Raw genomic sequence first — 27616 nt, forward strand, 5'->3', positions numbered from 1 at the left:
AAAAATACTTAATGTAAAGATTAAATTAGATAAAAGAAGTCATTCTTCCTACAAACTGTGGAGGGGTGCACAAATGTGAATTTATATCATCCAGCAGTGTCCTCTGCAAACAAGGACTTAGACATGGTTAGATCTATTATCGTGTGTTTACTTTTCTCAGCATCTACCCAAAAGAAAAAAAAAAAGCGATGAGAGCTCTATAAAATAGTGTTGAATGATGGCTCCCCGTAACTTCCAAAGGAGCAGTTGCTGTAGGAATGCAAGACAGCACATTACTAAGTCAGACACACAATTATTCAGAAAGATTGACTTTGAAAACTGTTCACATAAATCAAAGTGTGCTCTTCACCAATGTGCTCAGATTGAAAAGAACGGGGGGAGTCCAGCCAGTGACTTCGGGGTACTGTCCATGCTGGCCATCTGTGAGGAGAGCTCTGTGGCCAAGCAGTTGGCACACGGTCATAGCCACTGGCTCTGAGTGACATTTCGTAGAGCGGATGGCACTGCCTCTCATCCCACCAACTCCAGGAGGCACCATTCCCATTTCCCAGGACAGAATGGTGGAACCCACAGATACAGAAGCCCGCTGACTGGGAGCTGAGGTCGGAGCCCAGGCGGTCTTCCGCCCACAGGGACTCTGCCTGTCCCTGCCATCTTGCCTGGTGGGGACAGGACAGTGATAGCCAGGTGGTGGCCGGAGGATCTGCAATTACTGAATCCCATTTCTCGGAGTGCTATGCATGAATATTTATGTCCCTCCAAGTTGCTGTTGAAATCTTATCCCCAAGGACAGAGGGTCCTTGGTGGGAGTGGAGGAAGAGCAGTTAGGTCCTGAGGCCATCACCCTTGTGATGGGTCTCCTGCCCTTCGAAAGGAGACCCCAGAGAGCTGCCTCACCCCTTCTATGGGGACAGCAGAATTCAACCGTACTAGCGTCTGGATCTCGGACTCCCAGCTCCCAGCTCCCAGGCTGTGGGAAATAAATTCCTGTGGTTTGTAAACCTCGCGGTTTATGGTGTTTTTCTTATACCAGCTCACACAGGCGAGGACACAGGCCTGTGCTGCTTGCTGGTCAGCATCCCTGGGGTATCCACGAAGTGCTGTTTTCCATGGAGCACCCCCATTATTTTGAGCCAGGGTTAGCAGTGCCATCCTCCTCCCCCACAACAGTCCTGGAGTCTGGCTCGTGTGGTGTCCAGCGTGCTGAGTGCCACGTCCTCCACTGCCTCCTGGTTTTCAGTGCGCTGAAGGAGGCTGGTGCCTTCGGGGGTCAGTGGAGAGCATCTTAGTGTATGAGAAGGAAGAACTGGGTTTCATCCCTAAGTAAGTCTGGGCGCTGGGGTTGGAGACCTGTGGTCGCCGCCTTGTCTTAAATGTCCTGCTGCCAGAAGCCAGAGAGACACACGGTACACAGGCCGCAGGCCGTCTGCGGATTGCCCAGACTCGGAGCTTCTGCTGCCTTCCCTCCCTCCCGGCATGGAGCTGTGCGAACGCTCGGCGTGGAAGCGGGGGCAAGGCTGAGGTCCTGTCTGTACCCACCGTGCGGAGGACGGTCAGGAGGCAGGGGACTGAGCTCAGGCATGTGGGCTGGGGCTGGGCGTGAGAGGGGTCTGGGAAGGGTGGCAGTGGCCTGGCAAGAGGCAGGCAGAGAGACTCTTCAGGCCTGTTTTTGGAGCTGGCCTGGCAGAGGGAGAGGAGGGGAGTTTACCTGTAAGCAGGTGAGGTCCTGCTCAAGAGGAGGTCCCCCCGGGCTCGGTACTGCCAGGTACCCTCTAAATGGTGACGGCTGGCTAGGAGCCCCACTTACAGGAGACTGAGGCCTCAAGTCGTGGTCCCTTAACGGTACTCACAGGCAGGGAGTGTGGGGTCCGGGTCCCCTGGGGGAGCCTGCGTGAGCCGGGCTGCTGTGGGAGCGAGGACGGAGGCTCAGGGCTGGGTGCGCAAGGGAGATGTGAGGGGACGCACACGTGGTACATGAGACAGTCACAGCCGCAGAAGCAAAGGCTTGTGAGTGTGCAGAGAAGACCTGTCCTCTTGTCACTCTCGTCCCACCGCCCATCAGCCTCTCTGGCCCTGTTTCTTCCCTCCGCAAGGCTGTCCTCACTTCTCAGTGCATGTGCATCCTTACTGTACTGTGTGACCCAAGCCCTCCGCCTCCACTTTGTGTTCCAGGAGCGTGAGGACTGTGTTCTGTCCCACCGTCCCTATCAGGCCAGTGTGATGCGTGGGGCAGGAAGGGCTCCATAGACGTTTGTCGAGTGAATGAACGAACAAATGAACGAATGGATGAATGAAAGCAAACTTGGAAGAAGCTTGTGCACTGCAGTAGGGAACTCTCCCTTGGTCCTTTCTACCGTGCAGTTGGAGGAGGGTGAGCTGATCGTATCTGTGGTCAGAAAGCCATACGTGGAAGAGGGCAGAAGGTGTGTGTGTATGTGTGTGTGTACATATACCTGTGCCAGTGTGGGACAGTGTGTAGCATACCGTGTGTGCCGGGAGGTGGGGATTGGGAGACCCTGTCACAGGGCCATGTGTGGTCCCAGGCTGGGTTGGGAAGGAGGAGACCGTTTGGGTAGCGGGGTCTCCTGCCTGGCTTAGCGGGCTCCCTTCAGGCACTTCTGAGGGCCGCCTCCCTCCGGGGTGTCGTGGTCCCGTCAGCCGGTGGCTGACTGTTGCTTGTTGATTACAGTGTGAAGCGCCGTGCCTTGGTCCCACGCTGCCGCCCAGCCCAGGAATCCGGTGACACTCTAATGAGGTTTCCTTTGAATGCTGGAAAGAAGAAAGCCTTTTAATTAGATTGGTGGTAATTGAGTTCCCAAACCACAGAAGTCTTTCTCTCAGGAGAGGAAGAGACAAATGCAATTAAAAGAAGAAAAGACACCTAAATGGAACCCTCGCTAATTCTAAGTCCATTAAAAACAACAGCTGGCTAATAAGTTGCGGGAACAGGTGGGCGTCCTGAGGCGTTCACCAGCAGTGCCCGGTAATACTGGACGCTGAGCTGAAATCAGAGCATGTGTGCGTATTAAAGGTGCGGCCCCGTCCGGGGTCATCTACTCAGTATGGTGCACAGAGAGACGTGAGCTCCACAGCTTTTACCACTAAAAAAACCTTGACATGTTTTGTTTTGGAAAAGGAGATGTATTTCTTCCTGTAACCAGCTGACAGCTTCTTCCAGACACAGCCCCTGGCCTGGGAGCTCCTGGGAAATCATCCTGTCTTTCCCCAGGCAATCCCGTCCTTTCTACAAGGCTTTCCCCACCCAGAAATACCCAGAAATACCTTTCAGAAATACCTTTCAGAAATACCCAGCAGGTGGGCAGTTGGGCCCTGGCATCAAAGCAGCAAAGCGTCTCTGCCAACACCCTACACTGTCACCGCATTTCTGTTTTAGTGGGGGGCAGTGTGGCATTCGAGTCTCACTTGCATCCCTGCCTGCTGGCCACGCCCTGGCAGATGCCGCGGACCTCCAGCTATTGGATCTGGTTTTGGTGACTACCCATCAGCGAAGCAGGCCAAGCAGTTCCTGTTGCAGGAACTCCAGGTCTCTGCCGGTGGGCAGGCCCTCCTGGGGTGGGTAAGAAATAATTTCCAGGGAAAGGGTGTCAGTGACAAATGTATGGCTTCTCGGTTGGAACTGAGAGTCCAGTGATTTAATAACAGCATCGCTGACGAACTCTGCTCAGCTGTCTCCTTGCAGATTGTGGACCATTCCGGGCTTGGCCAGCTGTGATGAAGTGCCAGTCACAGCGCAGGCAGAAAGGCCAAGTTTGACTAGACGGTTCTTGTGATGGTCTGTTAGCTTTCCGTGACTACACCAAATGTCTGCAAAAATGAAGTTATAGAAGTTAAAGCAGTTATGGAACTGTTTTAACCCACAGTTCAGAATTACTTTGGCCTATGATGAGATCACACATTATGACAGGAGAGGAAAGCTGCTCAGCTCGTGAATGGGAAGCAAAAAAACAGGAAGAAGAAGGGCTGAGGTCCCCAGATACACTTCCAGGTCACTTCAGTGATCTAAAGACTGCCGCTGGGCTCCACTGTTTGAAACTTGCACCATTTCCCAGTGGGGTCAAGCTGGGGGCCAAGCCTCCCATACAGGGGTGCTTGAGGGACACCGAAGATCCAAACAGACGCCCTGTGCAGGAACAGAGCCACTGTGGGCAACACGCTCCAGCTCCCTGGGTGGCGTACACCTGACAGCCGACAGGGTCCCACACTCAATGGTTTGGAAATACGGAAAAATAAGTTGTGGAGTCTGAAAGACCCCAGTGTGCGTGGCTGCCTTGTGAAGGCACCTGAGCATTCTTACCTAGTTCACCTGGATAGGGTTTACCCTGCAGGCAGGTGGCAAGGGTCAGGCGTGTCACCTGGCAAAGAGAGGATGAGAGAAAAGACAGCCCGGACCCCCAGGCACAAAACAAGCATGCCCTGCTCAGGGGCACTCTCCTTGCGCAGGGAAGCAGACGGCACGGGGCCTGGCGTCCTTTCTGGGTGGAGGGAAGCATATAATATTTATGTTTATTCAGAAAGTGTATAAATTCTAGTAGTACACCTGACTTTAAAAAATTGGAATTTGCACCCAATTTTTAAAGTATATAAATTACAAAATAAAAGATAAATAGCGAAGTCCTTAGCAAGCAGCATTTCTGGATGGTAGGACTGCCTGATTTTAATTTTCTTCTTTATACTTCGCTGTCCTTTGTAAGTGCTCTATAATAAATGTGTATTACTTTGGAATAAATAGAAAAGCTTAGCTCTGGGGAAATGCTGCCGGCTTACATTTGCAGATGCGTGGTGCATTCTAATTTCCACACACAACAGTGATCCCAACAGTCAGATCCCTGCATGAATAATTGTATCATTCTTCCCTTTGTAAAGCATCTGAGCCATATTTATGCTGTTTTTTTCCTTTTTTTTTTTAAAGGATGAGAAGAACCAAGTTCTAACCACCAACATTTGGCTACAAATGGTGAGTGAAGGCAGTGCAGTCTTCGCCTGTGTGCCTGCCTGCTCTTGCTGCTGAGGTGCATGCGATCGATTTGTAGGGAAAGCAGAGTTCCCATGGCAAAGGGCAGGCTGTCACCCCTGCCCCGTATGTGCCCACAGTATGCTGGAAGGATTGCGCTGTGGACTCAGTTGCTAATTTACAGCGTCCTGTGGGTTGCAATTGAATATTCAACACTGAATGGCAGCAGGACTTTATGCATGCCTGTATCCTAGTACTGAGTTATGGGGGGGACATTTCAAAGCCACTTCATGCATGAAAATAAGTTGCAGAACCGCAGTTCGGTGTCCACGCTCTGCTTTGTAGCTGCTCCCCAGTGCTTGGCAGCACTGGCCCTGCCCGCTGCGCCCTCCCGAGCTGCGTGTTTGAATCGCACCCAGGGCTCCTCAGCCAAAAGTCTGCTGCACACTTCCACTCTAGTGGCGCCTGCCAGAATCTAGAAAGGTTTCATAGTGTGGGCATTCCTAATCCGAAACTCCGTGGCCTGAGAAACTCTGAACTCCAAAACTTTTTGCTGATTGACTTGAAATTCAAAAAGCATCAGATTTTGGAGCATTTCAGACTTTTGAATTTTCAGAGTTTTGGATTAGAGATGCTCAATGAGCAAGACTCAATGCAAACCTTTAAAATTCTGAAAAAAAGCTATGATACCTGAAGCACGTCGGGTCCCAAGCATTTTGGATAAGGGCTACCCAACCTGTATTCTATACCTGGGGTTTTACCTTGACATCTGTGACTGAACCTAAATTTAATTAATTGCAGATGACGTCACTTCCATCAAATTGTAAACGCTGTGATTTAATTATCAAGTTGTTGATCTCTTTTATGTAGACTTTAAATACCACAGTGATTCTATGCCTATATCATTTGCTTAAAAACCATATAAACATATCCTGCTTTAACTATCGGCTAGTTTACATAGTTCTTTTTTCTCTTTGCACCTGCATTTCTATCCTACTTTTCAGGTAGGATTTTGTCCTAATGCAAAATGATTTTATATTCAAAAGTCTTTTATTGATCATACCACCTGGGTTTTCTCACATGTAAATGTTTACAAGAATATTCCCTTGAAACCATGAAAATTTTTCTTCTGGGTGGATTTAAGATTACTATATAATTCAGCAAGGTGACACAGATTGCAAATTATAACACGTAATTATTAAAGTTTTTAAATGGGAAATTCATGTCTCTGCCAAAGATGGGGCTTTGTTGTGAATTAATTCATGCATCTATAGGTGGCTCTTTTTACTTCTAGAACAATGTAGTTGTCACTATCTATTGTATAATTCTTCTATTAATAGATGCAGGAACGTGTGGGTTATGAAAAGAATTTTGTGAAAGTGATTTTATTCACTTCTTTGAACTTCTTCCAGAGTGGATGCCAGCAAGGGTGTTTTCACCAAACACAGCTGACAACTCCACTAGTTTCAGCTTCATTTTTTTTGAAAGCAAAAATTAAAAGAATTAAAACCCATCTGACTTTGGAAAGTATCTGTCACCCCACTTCTAGCGGAGTCCCCGCACACCGCTAAGGTGGCTAGACCTTCTGTTTGGTTCTGGTCAGTGTCCAAAATGAGAGTCTCCAGGGGAAATGTGCCCTGCTCTGCAAAGCGAAGGACAGAGGAGAGTGAGGGCGCGGGGTGTTCCCAGGCTGCCCTGGGCAGGCAGCTCTTCCTGGGAGTCCACAGTTGAGAGATGGGACAGAACGGATCCATTTAAAGCCATCTGCCGAGTGCCCCAGGCTTCGCTTAGCTGCACAGGAGGCCCCTTGCAGGACCCCTGGAGTGAATGAGGCGGGCCCTGGGGTGTTCTCCCTGCAGAACCCAGGCACTGCGCTCCACTGACACCCGGTACCTCTTCCCATGCGCTTCCGTCCCCAGCCCCGGGTGCCGGGCTGTGCTGCTCTGCAGGCCAGCCCTTCCCCAAGGGGTGCATGGGCAGGTCCTGTCTCCTGCAGCCTGCGGAGGGCCTCACCTTGACCGTCGCTTCCCTGCCTCTGGCTCTGTCACCCTGTCCTTGGGTCATGCTCGTTCTGGCCTCTTCCGGTCCTTTTCACCTGGGTAAATGCAGGCATGTTTATCCCTTGGCTCACACCAGAGACCTCACGGTCGCTCTTCACTCTTGCCTTTCACGTTACATCTGATCTGTCAACAGATTCTGGTGGCTCAGTCATCAGAACAGATCCAGGATCTATGCACATAAACCCATTGCTTCTGCCCTGGCCTACTTTGGCATCATAGCTAACATTACAGAGTTTCCCACAATCCTCCTGCTTAGCCCCGGCCTCCCCTGATGGGTTATATTACGACACAGCAGCCAGAGTGACCCTTTCAGTTAAATGAAGTTTCTGTCACAGGCCCCCGGCTCAGATCCTCCAGGGCCTCCTGTCTCCCTGGGCAACGCAGGAACTTTAAATCACCTTCACTTCCCTCCTTGCCTGGACCCTCTTTTCTCTCCCATCCTCTCTGCCCTCTTCCTTGCCTTGCTCTCTGTCCTCTTGATGTTACCAATGCACACGTCACCTGAGCACATTCCTACCTCAGGGCCTTTGCACTTGCTCTTCCTCCTGCATGGAAAACTCTTTTCCAAGAACCACTTAATTTTCTCCCTTCCTTCTATGGGTCAGTTCTAAACAGCGCCTTTTTTAGTTACTTCTTCCTTGAGCTCCTATGTGCTGTCCCAAACCATCCACTGCTACCTCCAGGCACCTGCTACACCCTCCATTCATTCTGTCCCCATCCCACTGTAAACTGAAGCCAGAGCCTTGAGCATGCTAAGCAAGTTCTCTTATCTCTCAGCTACACCTCCACTTCCCACTCTTTTCTTTGCTTGGCTTCATTTTTCCACCAGAGTCCTTATCACCCTCGACTCTTCGTTCTCACTTGCATGCTTTTTTTGGCCCCCACGTCTCTGCCCCGCTAGCACAGGTGCACCCAGAGGGCAGAGCTCGGCTGGATTAGCCCATTGCCATCCCCCAGCTCCTAGCCCACTGCTTCATCCATAGCCCATGATGAATAATTTTTCAGCGAGTGAATGAAACCACAGTGCTGCATGAACCCAGGAGAGGCTCAGAGATGACGCACAGTGAAGCTCGCTCTCCTATCCTTGGACGCTTTAGTAGAAGATAAAGCTCTGGGAGGTCTGCGGGGATGCAGAGGTTTTACCCCTGCCCCTAAGGACCGAGCCGCTGTGGACGTCTTTCCGACAGAGACACACGTGTGCACAGTCTGACGTCTCTCCCTGGTGCCCGCCTTGTCGCCCTCAGAAGCCGTGGTCTTGAGCCCTGCATGCAGTGGTGGGTGTTGGCTCCCAGGGACAGCATCACTGAGCTACAGCTCATGTACTGAGTACACTCGCTGCCTTTTGGAGACCGTCATCAGAGACCTCTAAATTTCTTTGAAGAGAACTTTATTTCTAGCTGTGACTTACATTTGCAGAAACACCTGCAGCTTCACTTAAAAAAAATATTTTCTCCTATCTATTGAGCTCACCTTTGGGATCACCTGCTGTATGGAAGGCACTGAATAAGGCCGTGTGGGCATCCAGAAATGGAGGAGACCCATTTCCCACTTCTCAGCCATTTAAACTCAGGCTGTGTAGTTAATACATTTAAAGAAACATTACCCACTAAAAAATGATGAGTGTTTGAGGAGATGGGAATGCTAATTACCCTAATTTGATCACTACATATTGTACACATGTATTGAATTGTCACACTCTACCCCATAAATATGTACAGGTACGTGCCAGTGAAACTTAAGTCAGAAAAGAAAGTAAAAGGTTAGCAAAGCAAGGCCAACTGGCTCCCTAGAGACACTGCAGGGACTGCTGATAGGCCATTGGGAACAGTATTGCTTTGCAGAAATCAGACAAGGAAAGGCCCAGACTCTTCTAAATGGTCAGGTCTGGAGCATCATTAATTGATGCTTATTTTCAGATGTTTCTGTATGAAAAAAAAGCCAGCTCACTGCCAGCACATGCTTCTGGGAAGCTGGGTAGTAACACAGATCTGGAAAGTGATATAGGAGGTGACCCTGCCTCCCAATGGAATTGTTAAGGAGTCCAAAGAATCTTTAGTTTAAAACAAAATTAACAGTTAGGAAACCAATACTGCACCTCCATGCTCCCGGGCCCAGCTCAGTATTTCAGTCAGGAGGACCTGCTGCCCTGACCTGGCCACTGCAGGGACATAGGAGGGTTGAGTGTCACGCAGGGCAGGCTTGCAGGCTTCCCTGGGTCGTTTCTAGACAACCATCTATTGATTCTTGTTCTTGTGTCCCCTGATTGGTGCCCAGCCTGGCCTGACCCACCCTGAGAGCTGGCCACATACAAGCAGTGAAGTCAGTCCCGAAGGCAAACAGGGCCAGAGTTGCCAGGGCAAGTGGGTGGGTAGAGGGTCCGGGAAATGGTTCTCAGCCATGGGGGTGTCTCTCTCACTGTTCCATGTTGCTCAATTCCTGTTCTGAAAGGTCGGAATCCACCTTGTCTTTTCTCCAGGGTATTTAAATGCGGGTTGATCTTGCAAATGATATATTTTTTATATCGCATCAAAGTGGAAGAGGCAGAAAAGCTAAAGAAAAAATGAAATTAAATTCTCTTTGACCTGCAGTTTGTTGATTTTGTTATCCTTTCTCCCAGTTGTCCTTAATTTTGTATGACTTCCAGATTATTCAGGTAACCTGCAGGAATACAAAGTTGCTGATCTCTCTATTTACCTCTTCCTATTCCTAGGAGGAAACATTTGGTGTATTTTCTCTGTAGATGTTTTATCATTTCGGGAGGCCTGTCAGACATAATCTGATTTAATGTATGAGAAGAAATGACAGAAACCATTTCGGTTTCTGAAGAGACGTCTGAGCCATTCAGAGGCATGCATTCACTTTTTGAAATATGTCTTTTCTTATTTTGGATTCTTGACCACTTTTCTGCCTTTAGATTTTCCTTTGTTCACTATTTTTAAGCTCTTAATTCCAATTATGGTATTAATAGCATTCACTTCATAGTATGTTGGATTGTAGACCATCATTATTTCTAAAATGTTTACATTTTCAATTTCTGCTCGTGTTACCTCTGACGCATAGAAATACCTCACACCGTGCTCATAGATTAGCCATCCTCACAGATTGCCGTGACTGCACCCAAAGGTTGAGGGGTGTCCCAGCCATTGGGTTTCACTATCAAAACAGCTTCAGAGACAAGGGATGGAAGGAAGCTCGTGTAAAGTAGCTGATTGGGGAATTTTTGAAATACATGTTTGGCCAGTGTTTGCCACCACGCAGCAATCAGTTCTGACATTGTTGACCTTAAGTTAGCCTCTGCACCCCCAGCTCAAAGGCACACTCCCGCAAGACTGCCCCGCCTCAGACCCCCGCTGTAAATGGAGCGTCCAGGCCTCGCATGCCTCCCCGTGGCTGACTGTAATTACGGAGTTCCTTACAACCTAAACCCCACTCCCCCACCTCAGGTTTCATAATCTTCTAGGACAGCGCATGTTGCTCAACCAAACACTTCGCTTGTGTTTACTGGTTTAGTCTAAAGGGTAAAACTGTGGAGCAGGCTGCTGGAAGAGACACAGGACAGAGCAGTGTTGGAGGGGGGGTAGCGGGAGGGGACAGAGCCGTGTTGATGCTTCCTGGGGTGTGGCACCTTGCTGTGGAAGAGGTGTTACAAGCTGATCTCCGGTCCCCCCATCCTCCGACCTGAGATGGGGAGGAGATGGAATTGAAGGTTCCACCGCTCATCACACACTGTTCTTTCAGAGGCCTGGCCCCAGTCACAACCTGCCGTGAGGCCCAGCACTAAACTCAGGTGTGGTGGAGAGGAAAGGACTTCTTTAACAAAAGATGCCGGTTTTAGGAGCTCTGTGCTAGGCAAACCAAATACATGTCTTATGCTATTATGTATTTTCTTAGAAGAAAACTCTCCCTCTTTCTCTGTCTCTGCATCTCCATGCTAGGGCACAGGCTCATACACAGTTTAACCAGAGTCTCTGTGAGGGAGGCGGGAGAATCCAGACTCCGCGCGTGTCAGATCGGCAGCCCTCCCCTCCCTGTGCACGCCCCTTCCAGCCTCATGCCCTCTTCCCTTGATTTGCTGAGAGGGAAGCCCACAGACAGAGGGAGGGAGTGAGAACCGTGGGCTGTTCTACCCGGGAGGACGGGCGCAGTGGCGTCTCCCGGCCCCTGACGCTGCCTTGCCGCACCGCATATGGAGACCTTGTTGGGTGCTGTTCACAGTTTTCCCTGTGCCTCTGTCCCCAAGGACCCAAGTACTGTAAGAAGACAGACAGGCTTTTCCTGCAACCTTATTCCACATCCCTTCTTAGGAAACCCTGGGCGTGCAGCCTGGGATCATGCCCCACCATTGGCTGCAGCTCCGTTATCAATGCATCTTTCGTGTATTGTGGGATTTTATACAGTGGAAAGATCTCTCTCCTGGAAAGCCATCACTTACCACTTGCCTGTGAGAGGCACGTGGTTTCACCTGCTGCTGTACACCCAATCTCACTTCGTCCTTCAGGCGCCGTCCTGCGAGTCTAAACACACAGAAGGAAGTTGTAGTCCAGAGAGGGCTATGTGCGCAGCAAGCCTTTCTCTGAGCCCTGGTGCAGGCTCAGGTCTGATTCCAAAGCTCTTTGTGGCTGGTCCTCGGCCCTGTGGCTAGTGTGGCTTTGGACACGAGGAGAGCGTGAGCAGATGGGCAGCGCCGTCAGGGACAGTGTGCGCGCCATGCTGTCATGTTGCAGGTGTGCCAGTGCAGAGTCGGCCTTGGAAGAACCAGCCTGGGGCAGTGCAAAGGCTGCTTTCCCTGGGGTCAGTCAGACGGTGCAGTCAGGTTCTGAGCCAGTGATTGACTGAGGCTCAGTCTGCACTTGTAAGCAGGCAGAGTAGTACCTGACAGCTCTGGGTGGTGGTGAGCTGGCGCACACACCGCACCGCCCTGGGGAAACGGCAGTGATGCCGCCTGTCAGGCCTCGGCCTGCCGTGTGTGCACACACGGGGCGGGGAGCGTGGGGGTGCTGGGAGGCCGCTGACAGTGTCTACAGATGGGTCTGAGTTTTACCAGCCAGGCGTTCCATTCCTGCCCACTCTCTTCTGGCCATTGTCTCAACAGATGGAGGAGACAGGTGCTTGCTTCTTACTAGAGCCCACTCGCCTTCACAGGCCAGCCCTGCGCTCGGATGGGTGTAGTAACGGGTACCGTGACTGGTTGTGTGGTCATCTGTGGCCAGTCCAGAGAAGCACCATGTTGTGGTTTGGGGTTTTTCTGCAAGGTGAACACTATAATACGGGACACATATTTTATAAGATTATTTGTAATAGTCACCAGTGAATCATATACAAGAGAGTGCAGGAAATCCGTCCACACACTAACAACCAAAGAATCTAGCTAAGGGCCTGGATCCCACAATAATGTCCTGCCTGAGTCCAGCTGAGGACCTAGAGCCCATAACAATGCCTCTCACAAGTCCAACTGGAGGCCCAGAGCCCAGGACAATGTCTCATGCAGGCCTGTTTCATGGATCTGCACTGGGAAGGCCCAAAGGTCAGTGGGGTAATCTAAGAAGTCTGTGCCAGCAGGATGAAAGGTCTGTGGTAGCAGGCTGAGGGATCTACACTGGAGCCAGGAAACGATGCTCAAAATAAGAACCAGAGCTCCTCTGAAAAGTACCACGGCCATCCTCAGCCACAGCGAGGTCCTAAGATCCTCCAGTGATGACAGCTGAGTTCCCGTCAGGGAAGTGAATGCCACAAGCTTCTCTACGAGACTGAGCAGTGCAACACCTTCCACTCCAGAGCCAGGAAGCAATGCTCAAAGGGAGGACCAGAGCTCCCCCAAAGTGAACCAAAGCCATTCTCAGCAACAACAAGGTCTTGAGCTCCTTGGAGGTTGAAAACAGCCAAGTTCATTAGGAAAGCCAGCATCATGAGCTCCTCCAAGGGAATCAACAGCTCCTTAGCTTCTACCGGCTTCCAACAGGCTCCCAACAGCTTCTACCAGCTCCCAACAGCCTTCTTCTCCCGTTCTTCCTCTCATGCTGCTGGCACCAATCGTCAGGTGGGCCTCCCACACCCAGCACTGTGCTGGTTAAGTTCAGCTGGGTGTTAGGAGTGACACCAGCAGTGAATCCCCCCCACACCCCAGGGTGAGATACAAGGTGGTGGTAAGGAAAGCACAGGAGTTGGAACGGAAGAGTTTTGTGCCCAGAGCAAGGAATGAATGAGGGCAGCAGACGTCGGCTGGCTGGCAGCAGGTGCTTCTGGAAAGCAGCCTGAACAAGACCAGCCCTTCTCAGCGTTCCCCTCCCCGCCTCTGTCCACCACCCCAGCTCATTAGACCCCAGAGGGCAAAGGGCAGGTCTCAGATGCCACAGGTGATGCTTGGGAATGATCTCCATCAGTGTATCCTCATTCTCCTAGGTTCCTGCTGTAAAAGGATGTCACACACTGGAAGGTTCAAGAGCTCATACAACCTTTTTTAGAGAGAGGAACTGGGGTTTTGCAATGAACTATGTCCTCCCCTTTTAAAAAATGTTTATCTTGAGATAGGGTCTTGTTCTGTTGCCAGGTTACTGAGGGTGGGCTCAAACTTGGCATCCTCCTACCTCAGCCACCCAGAGTTCTGGGATTACAGGCATGTGCTACCATGCCCCGCTCTCCATAACCTTTCTAGAAGCTATCGCCCCTCGCCAGAGTATGGTCCATCTCTGGAACATGGCCTTGGACCTCTTCCTTGTTTCTGGAATCAATAGCTCTAGACCCATAGCACCTCATACTCAATTCCTGAATCTCAACAGCTCTGGAAATTTGTTCCCTGCCTCCACCTTGCGGTTTTTTAACATTGACTCAAATTCATTTGGTCTGAAACCAAATCAAAATTGACGTGCAGTTGAAAGTTTTGTCTCTTGGTGTAAATATATATGTATATGTTGATGCAGAGATAGCAATGTGTTAGTTATGGGGGAGCCCCCTGATCCCAGCTGTAGGGGTTGCAGCATGTGTCTGTCTAAATCTTTAAGTCTCAGTTCTAGAACGTGGGAGGTGTCAGCAGGGGGACTGGATACAAAACGGGGTCTCACTATGGTACCTTTGTGGGAGCTGCTGTGTCCAAACCTCCCAGCCCTGCGACTCCAACAGTGTGTGGTGCTGGTTTTGTGACAGCTGAAGGTGGGTCCCCACCTGAGCAGACGTGGCAGAAGTCAGTCCCTGGAATGGCTGGTGAATGCCCGGTCCTGGTAGGGAGGACTCCAGGTTTGTGCTTTCCTCTGGAAAAGATCACTCAAGAATCGAAACTAGGGCTTGGCCTCGAGCTTGTGTGTCTGTAGATGCTTCTTACTTCTAGCCCTGCCTCAGGGTCCCGCTGCCGAGGCCTGACATCGGCGTTGTCAAGGTGTGGTGTCAGAAGCGCCGTCCCTTCAACAAAACCAGATTCACATTTTGAAATGTGCCCCTAGAAGATTCTGAGCTGTTCCCACAAAGCTGCACAGTGCTATTTCATGGAAATAAATGGTCTGCATTTCCACAGCATGGCTTTTATTCGAGTTGAAATAAGTGAATTTATTTTTTCAAAATGTCCTTACGATGAAAACTTGGAAAGCAGAACCGTTATTCATTTAGCTAGAAGGAAGCCATCCGCTGCAGGAGGAAAAGGCTTGGTGGCGTGCGATGGGTTGGAATGAGCTTTAATGCTACCGTCTGAGTGTGGTCATGGTGACAGCAGGACCTTACATGTGATATTTATGCTGTTCATGACCATTTCAAAAGAGATCATTTCATTCCCAATTTACTTATATTTTATAAATAACCACTCAGTTATGTAAATAAATGTCTGGAACACTTTTTGGCTTTGATTTTATCTAGTAATCTGTTATAAGAAATGTAAGTAGTCGGGAAGCGAAGTGCTGCTAATGCCATTGTCTGTGTGTGTCAGTCTTGGACAGATCACTATTTGCAGTGGAATATGTCAGAATATCCAGGCGTGAAGACTCTCCGCTTTCCAGATGGCCAGATTTGGAAACCAGACATTCTTCTCTACAACAGGTATGCACATTGATTGGACAAAAGGAATATGATCCTATGCTTGCATATATGTCCAGTCAAGCACATCTGAATATGTTATAAGGATACATTATCCCTTATGTGATACCATTACTCCCAGTGAGGCTCTCCAAGCGGCTGGCCTTTGAGAAGCAGCTCTGTCCCCCTCTGCTGGTATGTTCTGTGTTTGCATTCAAGCTCAGGTTGTCCTAACTGGTGCCCAAGATGATCCTGTCCATGGTGTCATGCGTTATATGTGCGTAGCATTGTTTCTGTGCATAGTGGAGCATGAAGCATTCTTGCATAAGGCACTGCCTTTGCTGTCTGACTAGCAGCAGTTATAATCAACAGGAGAAGCTGCAGGCCCATGGGATGCACAACTGGATTTTACGGTTTAGACCTAGGTCGTCATTTGAGTTGTTTCTCATTGCAGAGGTGGCTGAGTTCATGAGGCCTGTAATCTCTCGCTGCTCGGGGAGAGGTGCTGCACAAGTCGTATGTCTGACCTAAGAAAAATAAACAGCAGTCATGTTATAATAATCTGTCTCCTCATTCACATTTTGTGAATAATTTTAGAAATGCAGATAGATTTTACTATTATAAGAGGAGGGTCTAGGTGCTAGAATAAAGAACACTAAATTTGAAATTAAGGAAGAAAATAGTGTAGTATTGAATGGGGTATTTACTCTTGATCAAGATTAACCTCCTTAGGAAACAGTTGGTCAGTAAGATTGCTAATGGTGGAAAGATTTCTGTAGAAGTCTGAGGCTGACATTGTTGGCACAGAGGTGATGCTAAATCACCCAGAGTGTCATCGTCTTACGGATGCTCATTACTGCATTGTTGGACAGTTAGCCTCACTTTTTTAAGGCAGTCATTATAAATTATACAGTATTTGTGGACACTGTCAGTATGCATAACATGAGGAATAAAAAGGACACAGAACTGTGTGCCCATAACTACTATAACAGATCTAAAAAGTGTGTAGGGATAAGGATCTGATTCATGGAGAAATGAACCCAGTTACTTTAAGGTTTTGTTTTATAAGCATAGCACTTGCCATGTGCTGGGCTTTGTTTTACATGTTTTTCAAATATTAGTTTGTTCAGTCCTTCTAACTGTATGAAATAGGTATTGTTACCATCCCAGGTTTACAAATGGGGAGACTGAAGTGGCAACAGTGGGGTATGTGCCCCAGGACCACTGCTAGTCAGCAATAGAGCTGAGACTATGTGGGTCCATAGGCCATGTTTTTAACCACTATGTCATCCTGACTCTCCAGTGATACATTTCCCAATGTTTTCCCCTTTTTTGTTCATTGTTTGTATAAGAGAGATTTGATAATAAAATTCAAGAAAATCTTAAAAAAAAACCTTCTCCTGAGGGCAGGAAAAATGGGATTCATTAGTAAATTAAGACAGTAAGACTTGCAGACCAGGTGTGCAGAGGGAAAGGATCTAAGGTAGAGACATTTCTAAAAGCTGTTAATCTTTTTTTTTGTTAAACCATGTAGCCAACTAATGGAACCTAGAGCATCACTTCTCTATTCCTAACTGTGATGGTCAGATTAATACAAAAGAAAGGCTCTTCTGATTCAAATATATTGTGATTGTCTCCCACTGTCCTTGATAGTTACTCAGTGATCCCCTTCAGCCAGCAGATGTTTTTGTCCTGTACCAGTTACTTTGAGAAGCCTGGACAATTTCATTTCTTGTATCCATTTTTAATGCTTTCTGTCTTTGTTGCTGGGGTCATATTTCCCTTGAATAACTTGGCTGGTTCCTAGAAGAAGATCCACTTCATATTTTCTGCCACTCTCTGCTTCTCAAATAAAGTTAAGAAAACTGAGTTTTGAAAACCATCCAAGGTCACCGTAAGTGACCCCTTGTTGAGTGTGTGAAACACATGAGCTTCTGCGCTGGGCTTTGGATCGTCTGTTTCCTGGGGAATGGGGAGGGACTGTGTTAGTTTGGTCTGACTGCTGTAAGGAAGGTCCACAAAGCAGTGGCTTAAACAATAGACATTTACTTCTTTATAATTCTGGAGGCCAGAAGTCTGAGATCCAGTTGTGGACAGAATTGATTACTTCTGATCTTCTTTGTCCTTTGTTTGAAAGGGTTTGCTTTCTCCTCCGTCTCCCTGTGCTCCTTGCTCTGTGTATGTCTGTGTCCTAATCTTTTCTTGTTGTAAGGGTGCTGGTCAGATTGGATTAGTGACCACCCATCTGGGTTACTTTTCTCTTGTTGCTGAGACAAAATCCCCAACGCCCAAAATGAAGGAAGGAAAGGTTTATTTAGCTTACGGTTTGTGGAGGTTGCAGCCCATATTCAGCTGGCACCAAGGCAGGGTGGCAGGGCACAGGGGCAACACTTCAGGGTGGCACAAAACAGCAAAAGCAACAAGAGCAAAAAGGGAGGAGCAGGCAGAAAGAGCAAGCTTCTTTCCCTCCCTTATATCGTATGCAAACTGTCCGCCCAGGGTGGGTGTAGCACTCACACCCATAATCTCAGCATTGGGCCATGGCTCAATCGTAAAATCTAGAAGCCTGCCCCATGACTGTGTGAGGCTTTGCGGGGACATCCAGACACAAACCATAACATACCCTAATGGTCTTGTTTTACTTTATCTCTTTAAAGGCCCTGTCTCCAAATACAGTTACATTCTGAAGTACTGGGACTTCATATTTCAACATACAAAGTTTGGGGAAAAAAACTTAAGACCGTAACAGGGACCTTACAGTTGAATATGTACAAACAAAGGATAAGGGTTGAACAAGTCTAGGTATAAAATTTAGTTATATTATAATATTTACTGTCTTTATAACTTCTGAGTCTCTGATTTGCAAAAGTGGAGAAATGCCAACTTCCTAAGACCTGGGAAGGAAATCTCTGCAAATGTATGTAGCATGCCGCGTGTGGTACCTGGCCGAAGATAATGATTTAGTAATGGCATGTGTCTGCTCTAGGCATGAGGACAAGGGTTTATGCTTGGGTTAAAGTGGTAATTTAATAATTTTAAGAGAAACAGTATGCTTCGTAATTCCCAATTCAGCTTAGTTCATCTGAAGTCTAGAATAAATTTTGTAATATGGTAGAATCTCAAAAAGGAAGCTCTGAGAGGTAAGTTTTATGGTTATATGTTAAGTCTATTAATTCCAAAACATAAAATGTTTCATGATCCCAACATTCTGGCTAATGAGGAGTTACTAAGTATTTTGTGTAATTACATTTCAGGCAGCAAAGACACAGCAGTCTGTAGCTGACTTATGATACCAGGCACTGAGGAAGAACGCCATGCTTTCCCCATGCCTGCCCCAACTGATGTCCCAGAACTGTGCTGCAACCTGATTCCCCACAGGTGCTACTCCCGTGACTGTTTACTTTCTTCTCCCCAAATGCCTGTTGACCACTATGCCTACCAGAGTCCCTCTTGGAGCCTGTAGTGGCTGCCATGGTATCTGCTTCAATCTTTCTGAGCAATGAGATAGGGGAATTCCCTTCTGAAGTGACTGCTGACTGTATGGCTTGCACACCCACATGAAGTCAGTGTAGCATAAACAGGTTGCAGAGATGTGTAAACCAGCCACAGATACCAGAACTGTGCAGACACAGACACAGAATCTATACCAGAGTTCACTAGGGAACAGATTGGATATAAGAATTAACAAATGTTTTAGTTACTTTTCTCATTGCTGAGACAAAATACCTGACACTCAAAGTTAAAGGAGAAAAGGTTTGTTCACCTCACACTTTTTTGAGGTTTCAGTCCTTCATTGCTGGCTCCAAGGCAGGGTGGCGTAGCAAACAGGCATCACAGAGGAGAAACAGTTCATGGTGGGCTGAAGGTAGCAAAGCAAGCAAGCCACCATAGCAGCTTCTTTCTTTCCCTTGTATATTCTATTTAGGCTACCTGCTTTCTGCCCTAAGGGCACGTAGCACGCACACCCAGAACTACGCCAAGTAATCAGTAGACTGGTACAGTAATCACACACCTTTAATCCCAGCATCACACACTTTAGATCCAGCCACCTCTGAAAAAACCATGCCTATGACCGCGAGAGGCGTTGGGGGAATACCTAGACAAAAGCTGTAACAACAAGGTAGGCTAACAGCAGCCACCTGCAGAGTCAGGGGTGGGAGAATGTGAAAGAGCCGCCTGCACAATGGAGAGCAAGAGGATCCGGTCAAAAGTCAAAGGCCTGGAGCTCCCTGCAGAGTCCTGTGTGAGTCCATAGCTGGGAACCGAAGGGTCTGAGCTTGGAAGGCTACAGTCTGTGATGGCGAAGATTGGAACTCCTCTGAAGAAGCAGATGTGAGATGTCCTTCTTCTTTCCCTTGTTATTCCATCCAGGCTATAACCCTATTGGTTGGTGCCACCCACATCCAGGGTGGGTCTCCCCTCTTCAATAAATCCATCGTCCAGACGCCCAGGAGTGTGCTAAACCAGTCAGGCATTTCTGTTAAGCTGACACAATTAAATACCAGGATCTATATTAGTTGTCTGTTACAAACTAGCCCAAAGTTAGTGACTTAAAAAAACAACTCCTATCAGTGCTCACAGTGCTGTGAGCTGAGTGTGCCCACGTGGCTGGCTGGCTGTTCCATGTGATGCCGTAGACCGCAGTTACGTGGGGCGGGAGTGCTCAGGGATGCGCTCCCACCGCAGGCGGGGCTGGCCGGCAGGGACGCTGGCCTGGAGTAGGCGCTTCGCCAGGGCTGAGAACTGAGTCACCTTGGCACCTCGGTTTTCTTCCTCTGTCCTTTTCTGCAGATGTGGGTGGTGCCCAGATTGGTGGCTGGGAGTGCTCCCGGAGGAAGGAAGAGTGGGCTGTCAGTCCTCTCAAGGAGTGAGCATGAAAGGCCAGGATCCCCATTCACCCCATTCTATTGGTCAGCTCTGGCAAGAACCTAACTCCAAGTCAAGGGAGGGGTTCTTAGCTCCAGCTCCATAGGACATGCAGGGAGGCGGGAGAGAAGGAAAGGAAGCTGGATGGCGAGGGGCGGGTACTGAAAGGAACGTAGTGAAGCTGTGAAGGCAGATTAAAGACTTGGTTTAAAGAGACAGGAAGCGGCATGCATGATGAAGGTACTGGTGACTGGAGCACTGGGCAAAGCGCACTGTAACAGGGCCAGTGAGGGAGAATGGGTGAGAGAAGAGATGCTTTCCGCGTGCAGATGTGATCTCCTCCTCCTCAGCTTCCACTCCCGGCTTCCCTTTGCCACTGGACACACCGGGCCTACGTGCCCCGGCCCACTCACCCTCCGTATGCGCTCTGTACCTGCTGCTCACCAGCTTTACGGTTTGTGCATTGTCTCCCTGAGGCACGGTGACTCTTTCCTACCCAGGGTGCTTACACGAGCTGCCCGGCGGGTGAGGACCGGCCATCCCTCCTCTCACCCCTCTGACCGCACGGAGAAAGGCATTCCTGTGCCAGACCATCTCAGAGACGCCTGACAAAGCGCTGAATACCTAGGGATGCCAGGCCAAGACGGGAGGAGGGAGGCAGGACGTGAGAATTGCTGGGAGGAGGACCCAAGAGGCTGGACCAGCGTGGTACAGTGCTACCAAGAACAGCAGAAGAAGAAATAAAGGGAAAGAAATAAGTCATAGTGGCAACTTGAGAACATTAAACTGAAAGGGACCAAAATCTGATACAGAAAGTAGCAGAAGTAGGATCGTCCTTAGAAGGATCTTGACCTTCTTGACCTCCCCAAATCTGTAACTGGGAATTTGGGGAGATGTGAGCTTGATACTTTCTGCCAGCTTCCAGGTACTTGAAATACTGTGTTCTGCTCAAACACTCATTTTGTGGTTCAGTAGGGTGTGAACGAAAGTGCAGGAGCTTTTCCTAAAGGACGGGGGTCAAAATGCCGTCACTCAGTAAGTCATGGCTTTTAAGGGCATTGATTGGCTCTGATGACGCCTCCCATATTTTTCCCTCTCAGTTTGGTGTTGGAGCCCATAGGAGAGCCACTAATAGTTTCTGAGATGTAATGTGTTTTCTGTGCTTGGAAGAGGCTGGGCCGCTGCAAAACCGCTATCTCTGCATCATTTCTGGAAGGGCCACTGTGTTTCCCGGATGGATGGGGAGCCAGTTACGAGGTGCCAGCCAGCTGGCTGTGCTGTGCTGAGGAGAGGATGGGCGTTAATGAGAGCTCTGCCCAGTGCTGAGTCCGGTAGTTCTCCCTTGCTTTGTTCTGCTTTGCCTGAAGCCTTCAGTTCAAGGATTTTTCTGAACACCATCTTGCTCGAAGTGAGAGCAGTTATGGATGCCTCTTCACAGTTCTCCCCTTCGGATGGAGGTAAAGGCCTTGCTGGTCCCAGCAGTTGGCTTGCAGGAAGGAGGGAGGTCTGAGTCCCAGTGACATCAAGGCCGCCTCTGCCCCTTTGAACAGCATCCAAGTGCCTCAGCCTCACTGGGCTTTTCTGCTTTTTAGTTGCTGGGCAGAAAATTCTGTAGCAGTGATGGAAATCTCTTGTAATGAATATATGTAAAGATGCTTTTCTCAGCTCTGAATTTTGAGAACAGCGGGCAGTGTCAGCCATCTCTTCCACAGACTGTGCAGCGGCACCTGCACATCTGTAGGCGTCTCTTTCTTTCCGAGTGCCTCTGACCCTGTGGCTGATGACAGAGCCTAGGGAGGGAGCAGCGTGTGCAGGACCCTCTGGGGTACAGAGTGATCAGCCTGTGAGGGCTTTGAATTGTGCTCCTCAGGGAGGTGCCAAGGGAATGGGATTGACTCACTTGCCAAGTGTTGTAGATTCCTCCTAGAAATCCACCTGAGCCAAGGATTTCAGTGTAGTTTGTTTGGGCAGTGACAGTAGGAAGTATGATGAGAAGAGGGGAAGTGAGGCAGAAAAGAAAGGATTCTAATGGAAAGCCCCTTAGAACGCAGACTAGTGCTGTGGGCAGCTGGACGCATTCCCACTGGGGGCTCTGGGAGAGCAGCTCAGAGCTGTGCTGTAGAAACTGGGTGTTTATCTGCCAGCTGTCTTCAGTTATACGTTGAGAGATGCTTCTGAAGGTCTCAACTCCTTGGGTCCTCTGGCCGGCCTGCCGCATGCGTGGACCCACTATATTTTGGAAGCCAGATCCTCAAGCTGGGTTGCAGGTCCTTGGAGGAGGCAGTTGGCACAGGAAGGATGATTGTCCATGTGGCCCTTTGCTGCTCAGGCAAACTGTACGCCCAAGTTCCAATCGTCCTTACCTTGGCGTGAGTTTCAATCGGCCTTGGCTTCTGGTGGGGCACTCAGAAGCCATGTGAGGCTGGGAGCGCATCCTGGACTCAGGTGAACTGTAGTGTCCTCGGTCAGAGCAGTACCAACAGGAAGGTAGCAAAGGTCCTGGCAAGTCGAGCTTCTGGGTCTGCATCTTTGTGCTTCCAGCTGCTCCGCCGTCAGCCGCTGTGTGTTTGCTGAGTTATCCACATGTGGAAGGAACGCTCAGATCAGTGTTGTCATAGTTAATGGCTCCTGCACAAGACGTCCTGTCTGGGAATCAGACTGAGTTGACCGGCTGGTCAAAGGCCCGTGAGCAACCGTGGCTGGCCGTGGGGGCCGAGGGCAAAGGTCATCAGGAAGAGTTCTTAGGTGCGGCGGGATTGTGCGGTAAGAGAAGACTATTTCGCTGCTGTGCATCTTAGAGAAGGAGGTTTTAGCACTGTGCTGTTAGAGTATTTGCCTGATCAGATCTTCAGATTTAACGTGCAGGGAGGCTGTTTTGAAATAATACTTGGGTGGAGGACAGAGGGACTGGCAGCCTGTTTTCTAGAAGTGAGCAGGGCCAGCCAACCTGTAGTTGCGTCTCTGACATCACTTCTGGACAGCCCATCTCATCCTCTCCTGCGCACCCTGGCTGCTGGCACTGTTTATTTTTCATTTATTATTCCTTCATTTGACCAATATTGAAAGAAGACTCCCACATTGCTCCATCACACAGCTTTAGAAACTGAGGATGCAGCAGTGATCCAATGAGACCACATCCCTGCTCGGTAGAGAAAGAGAGGTGGGTGACAGGGGAGGGGAGAGTCTGAGCCAGAGCATAGGCATCCCCAGAAGATAGAGCCCCGCGAGGACAGCCAGGCCTAGAGCCAGCGGGAGGGGTGAGAGCCACAGAATGGCCAGGCCTGTGCTGTCCAGGAGGGTGCTGTTCCTTCCCCGATGGTCACACAGCAAAGGGCCTGTCGGGAATGCTGCAGAAGGTTTGGAAATGCCAAGCAGAAGATGACAAAGACAGCCGTGACTGTATGGTATGCCAGGGGTGGCACCTTGCTGCTTATCTCATTCTGTACTGGGCTGTGCCTGTCATGGTCTTCTAACTATTTTTCAACTTTGTAAGTTCTAAAAACTTGATAACAAAGCAAGTAGATTTGGGATGGTGGATGGATTCTTCTGTTGGCAGATTCAGATCCCCATTTCTATGGAATGACTAAATGCTGGCTTTGATACGTATCCATTTTATATTTGTGCAGGTATCGTGATTTTTTATCTTTGAAAAAGTGCACTTTTTTTTTTTATCTCTTGGAGGCAGGCCCAGGTCATGCAGGTCTGTCTTTGGAACAGAAGGGGCTGTCACCTGGAGAGAACTGGAGGGAAGGAAGGAGGGAGTGAGAGAGGGAGGTAGGGGAGGAGGGAGGCCAGTGGTTGGAGGGCAGGTGGGAGTGTGATGGAGCATATGGACCAACTCTTGGGGGTATTGGCTTTGACTCTGAGTGGGGTGGGAGAGGTTCTGATCCCTTTTGTAGAATTTGTGTTTCATTTAATTTTGCTTTGAATAATTATAAAAACATTTATTCTCCTTCCATCTTGCTATCACCTGGTTCCCATCAGGCTATTTTAACCAGAAAACCTTGTATCTTTTGTTTGTGCACTCTTCCCAGGGTGCGCCAGTGGGTATCCTTGCTTTTGTTATTTAATCTGGTTTGTCTGTAACACAGAAAGAGGAAAGGAATTTGTGTCATCTGCCAGCCACCACGAGCCCAGAGACAGGCTTGCCTTGGTCTAACTGGAAGCCATCTGTCTGTCCCATGGTGGGCTGTCGCTAGCTCACCTTCGGGATTGCTCGTCTTATTTTGCTCTTTCTGCAAAGCTCCCCATGGCTCCATGTACAGAGTTCAAATCATTGACCTGCACTTGTTACTTCTGCATACTGGAGCCAAACCCCCTCTCTTTACTGGGCACCTGTTGGTGCTGGTGGTGATAGCCAGGACAGTCAGGCTTTCTTCTTTCTTCTTTGACTTTGTAAAGTCATCCTGTGAGTCCGTATTTCCCAAGGCATGAAACTGTGCTCGCTGATGCTCAACCCCGGCCCGGAGTTACCAGCTGAGTCTTCCCAACCCCAGAGGCTGGCTTACTCCTGGCCTCCTTCTGGTGCTGTCTGAAAAGTGCACCAGCTTTTAGAACCTCTTGTGTTTTGTTTTTCTACAAGTTAAATTCTGATGTGCTGTTGCACAGCAGGGTGACTTTGATAACAGTAAATAGTAGTGCTCATCGGCTTTCTGTTGCTGTAACAAATACCTGAGCTCAATCAACTTAAAAAGAGGAAAGATTTATGTGGCTCTCTTTTCTGGAGATTTCAGACCATCACTGGTGGACTGCATTGCTCTGGTCTGGTGGCAGCACGTCATAGAGGAAGCCTCTTCCTCTCATGGCTGGGTATGAAAAGACTGGGGTCCCACACTTACCTTTGGGGACACCCCCAAAAGTTTCCACCCCTCTGTAGGACATTAGGCCGGGGACATTAAGATCCGACTGCAACCGTACTGTGTGTTTCAGAAAAGACAGGAGGACAGATTGGGATGTTCTCACTGTGAAGAAATGAAGCACCCTTGAAGAGATAGATGTGTTTGCTTCACTGAGCATTATGCAGTGTAAGCATCTGTAGAAACATCGCCTGGTGCCCCATAAATATGTATGTTTTTGATATGTCAACCAGAAAACCAAAAGTTAAAAAAGATGTGAGTGTTTCCTTCTTCCTTCACTCCCTGCCTCCCCTTGCTCTGAACTAGCTCCACTTACAGACCTTCTCTGGGCCACTTTGCCTACCTTTGTGTTTCCTTTCACGTTCTGGAAAACATGAGTTTGTCTCTTCTGGACGGGATTTTCATACTGCCCCTTCTTCTTGTGTTTCTAGCATGGCCTTTTCTTTGACCAAATCACTTACCAACCATTGTGAGTCAAGAGGACTCTTAAAATGGAGCTCAGAATGACAATGTTGAACCATGTAGGAGTCTGGCAGAATCTCCAGGGGAGGGCCAGGTGCTGGGGAGAGCCGAGTTTCCCCGGGGTGCCTTTGCATCCGAGGGGGCCAGGGTGAGGCTGTCTTCCCTCATGTGGCACAGGGCCAGCGCACGGACCAGCCCCCTCACCACCCTGTACCCCAAGGGCCGCAAAACCGATCATGCCCAGCAGCAAGACTTTTAGAGATGAGCTTATTGATCTTAGAGGCATTGAACTCAGACCCAAAAGGATTGTAACGGTCTGTGTAATAAATATGTGAGACAGGAATTCGATGGGAATTTAAGTCATCATCACGGGCTGCCTGAGGGATGGGGAGAGCGCAGCAAGTGGGCCAAGGCTGGGCCCACGCTGCCCCTTCCCCCACCTGCTGTGGATCTCTGAGTCTTTTCACTGCCTGCAGTGCTGTGCTCACTGGCTGCCTTTATGGGAGGAGAGCATCAAACATTATGGGTCACAAGGATCATTCTTAGAGGGGAACTGGCTCAACCTCTTGCCTTAGACAGAGGTCCAAAGGAGCATCTTGCAGAGCAGAAGATGATGTACGTGTGTCAGGGGTAACACATCTTAGATCTGGAAGACAGAGGTGCTCGTCCATGTGAAGACTGTGAGGCTTTTCATGGTGGTTGGCCGGCCACACAGCACGCTTACTTTGAGGCAGTTCCGGAACAGCTGTAAAGTAGGCTTTCTTCTACTTTTTTTATATATATACCAGGGGTTGAGTCCATGGATTCCACATTGAGCTACATCCCTAGCCCTTTCTATTTTGAGACAGGGTCTGACTAAGTCACTGAGTTGTGCAGGCTAGGCTCCAACTTGTGATTCTTGTGTCTCAGCTCTCCAGAGTGCTAGAATTGAAGCCACATGCCACAACAGCTAGCTAATTTTTGCCTTGAGACAGGGTCTTGCTAAGTTTCCCTGGCTGGGCTTAAACTTGTGATCCACCTGCCTCAGCCTCCCAGATTTCTGGGAATACAGACATGCTTCACAGACTTGGCCAAACCATTTTTTTTTTCTACTTTTAAGAATAACTTGGGCTAGGTGTGGTGGCCCACATATGTAATCCCAGGACAGTGGAAGGTTGAAGCAGGGGATTACCAGTTTCAACTCAGCCTGGAAAATTAGCAATTTAGTGAGACCCTGTCTCAAAATAAAAAATAAAAAAAGAGCTGGTGTTGGTGTGGCTCAGTGCAAAGACCCTGGGTTCAATCCCCAGCGTCTCACACACACACAGAAGGTGACTTGGTTTATAAGGGGGGTACATCGGCACCATAGTCCCAGCTCCCCAGAAGGCTGAGGCAGAAGTATTGGTTGATCCCAGAAGTCTGAGGTGAGCCCGGGCTACGTGAGGAGACCCTGTCTGTAACATGGAAGGTGACTTATTTGAGAGAAATAGTCTATGTGGTCTGCTCCCCTTAGGGCAGTAGGCTGTACTGACAGAACAGTGAGATGAAGGCAGGGAGCCCAGCAAAATTAAACGCATCGTGGGAAAGTAAAGCATGCTGCGGCATGGGCTCCGAGTGGGAATGGCGGGAGACAAACCTGGAAGAGGGTCAGCTTGGAACCAAATGTGGCAGACCCTTGAAACATTTGGTTTTAACTAGAGGGAGAGGGTAGGGAATCTGGATCGCGTGGTCAGGAGTGCATATGATCTAAGGAGTTTGGATCAGCCCAGCCAGGCTTCTCCTGGGGACTCTTCTCCTGCCCTGGCAGCAGTAACGTCCTCTGAACCACCGTATGCCTTGAATGACACACGCATTACAGGATGTGGAGAACGCAGGCATGGTGCTCTGTTCTTCCCCATGGCCAGGGAGCTCCTTAGGAGGGACCGTGTGCATCTCTACAAGTTACTGTGGCAAGGGACACTTGAAAGGACACTTGGAAACCGCTAGATCCCAGTGAGTGAATCAACTCCTTGGGGCTATTACTGTGTTACAAATGGTGAGTTATTGCAGGCCAGAACTTGGGTAGTTGCACTTAGGATCCACATTGTCTGGATCAGTCAGTCGTCCCAACACCAGGAAACAGAAAGTAAGTGAAGTCTGGTTGTTTAGGGAAAGGGGTATGGAGTGAGTCATGAAATAGACATAACCAGTTAACCTACAGATCATCATTCTTTCTCCTTTGTTACCCATACTAGTCTGTCATGAAGGAAATCCATTTGAAATTACCACAGTTAGCTTTTCACATTACTTACCGTCTTTTATTAGAAATAAACTTTACATTCTTCGGTAATCGCATTTTTGTGTGGTTTCCTCTCTGGACCCTTTATGACCTTGGAGCTCCAACCAAAAAGAGTAACTTGCCCAGGCTGCAGTCCTGCTGCTTCATC

The 27616-nt window shown here is 49.0% G+C and overlaps 1 protein-coding gene across 1 annotated transcript in view; it reads left to right on the plus strand.

Moving 5' to 3' along the window:
• The window catches only part of Chrna7 (cholinergic receptor, nicotinic, alpha 7 (neuronal)), a gene marked incomplete at its 5' end in the record, with an annotated part of 111183 nt that overhangs the window by 48712 nt on the left and 34855 nt on the right, over positions 1-27616 (plus strand). The window contains 2 exon segments of the mRNA XM_013512688.1: positions 4931-4975; positions 14942-15051. Of these exon segments, the coding sequence (XP_013368142.1) occupies positions 4931-4975; positions 14942-15051 (155 nt within the window).

Source organism: Chinchilla lanigera, unplaced genomic scaffold (assembly GCF_000276665.1).
Source record: "Chinchilla lanigera isolate Chin_1 unplaced genomic scaffold, ChiLan1.0 scaffold00015, whole genome shotgun sequence".
Classification (NCBI taxonomy): domain Eukaryota; kingdom Metazoa; phylum Chordata; class Mammalia; order Rodentia; family Chinchillidae; genus Chinchilla; species Chinchilla lanigera.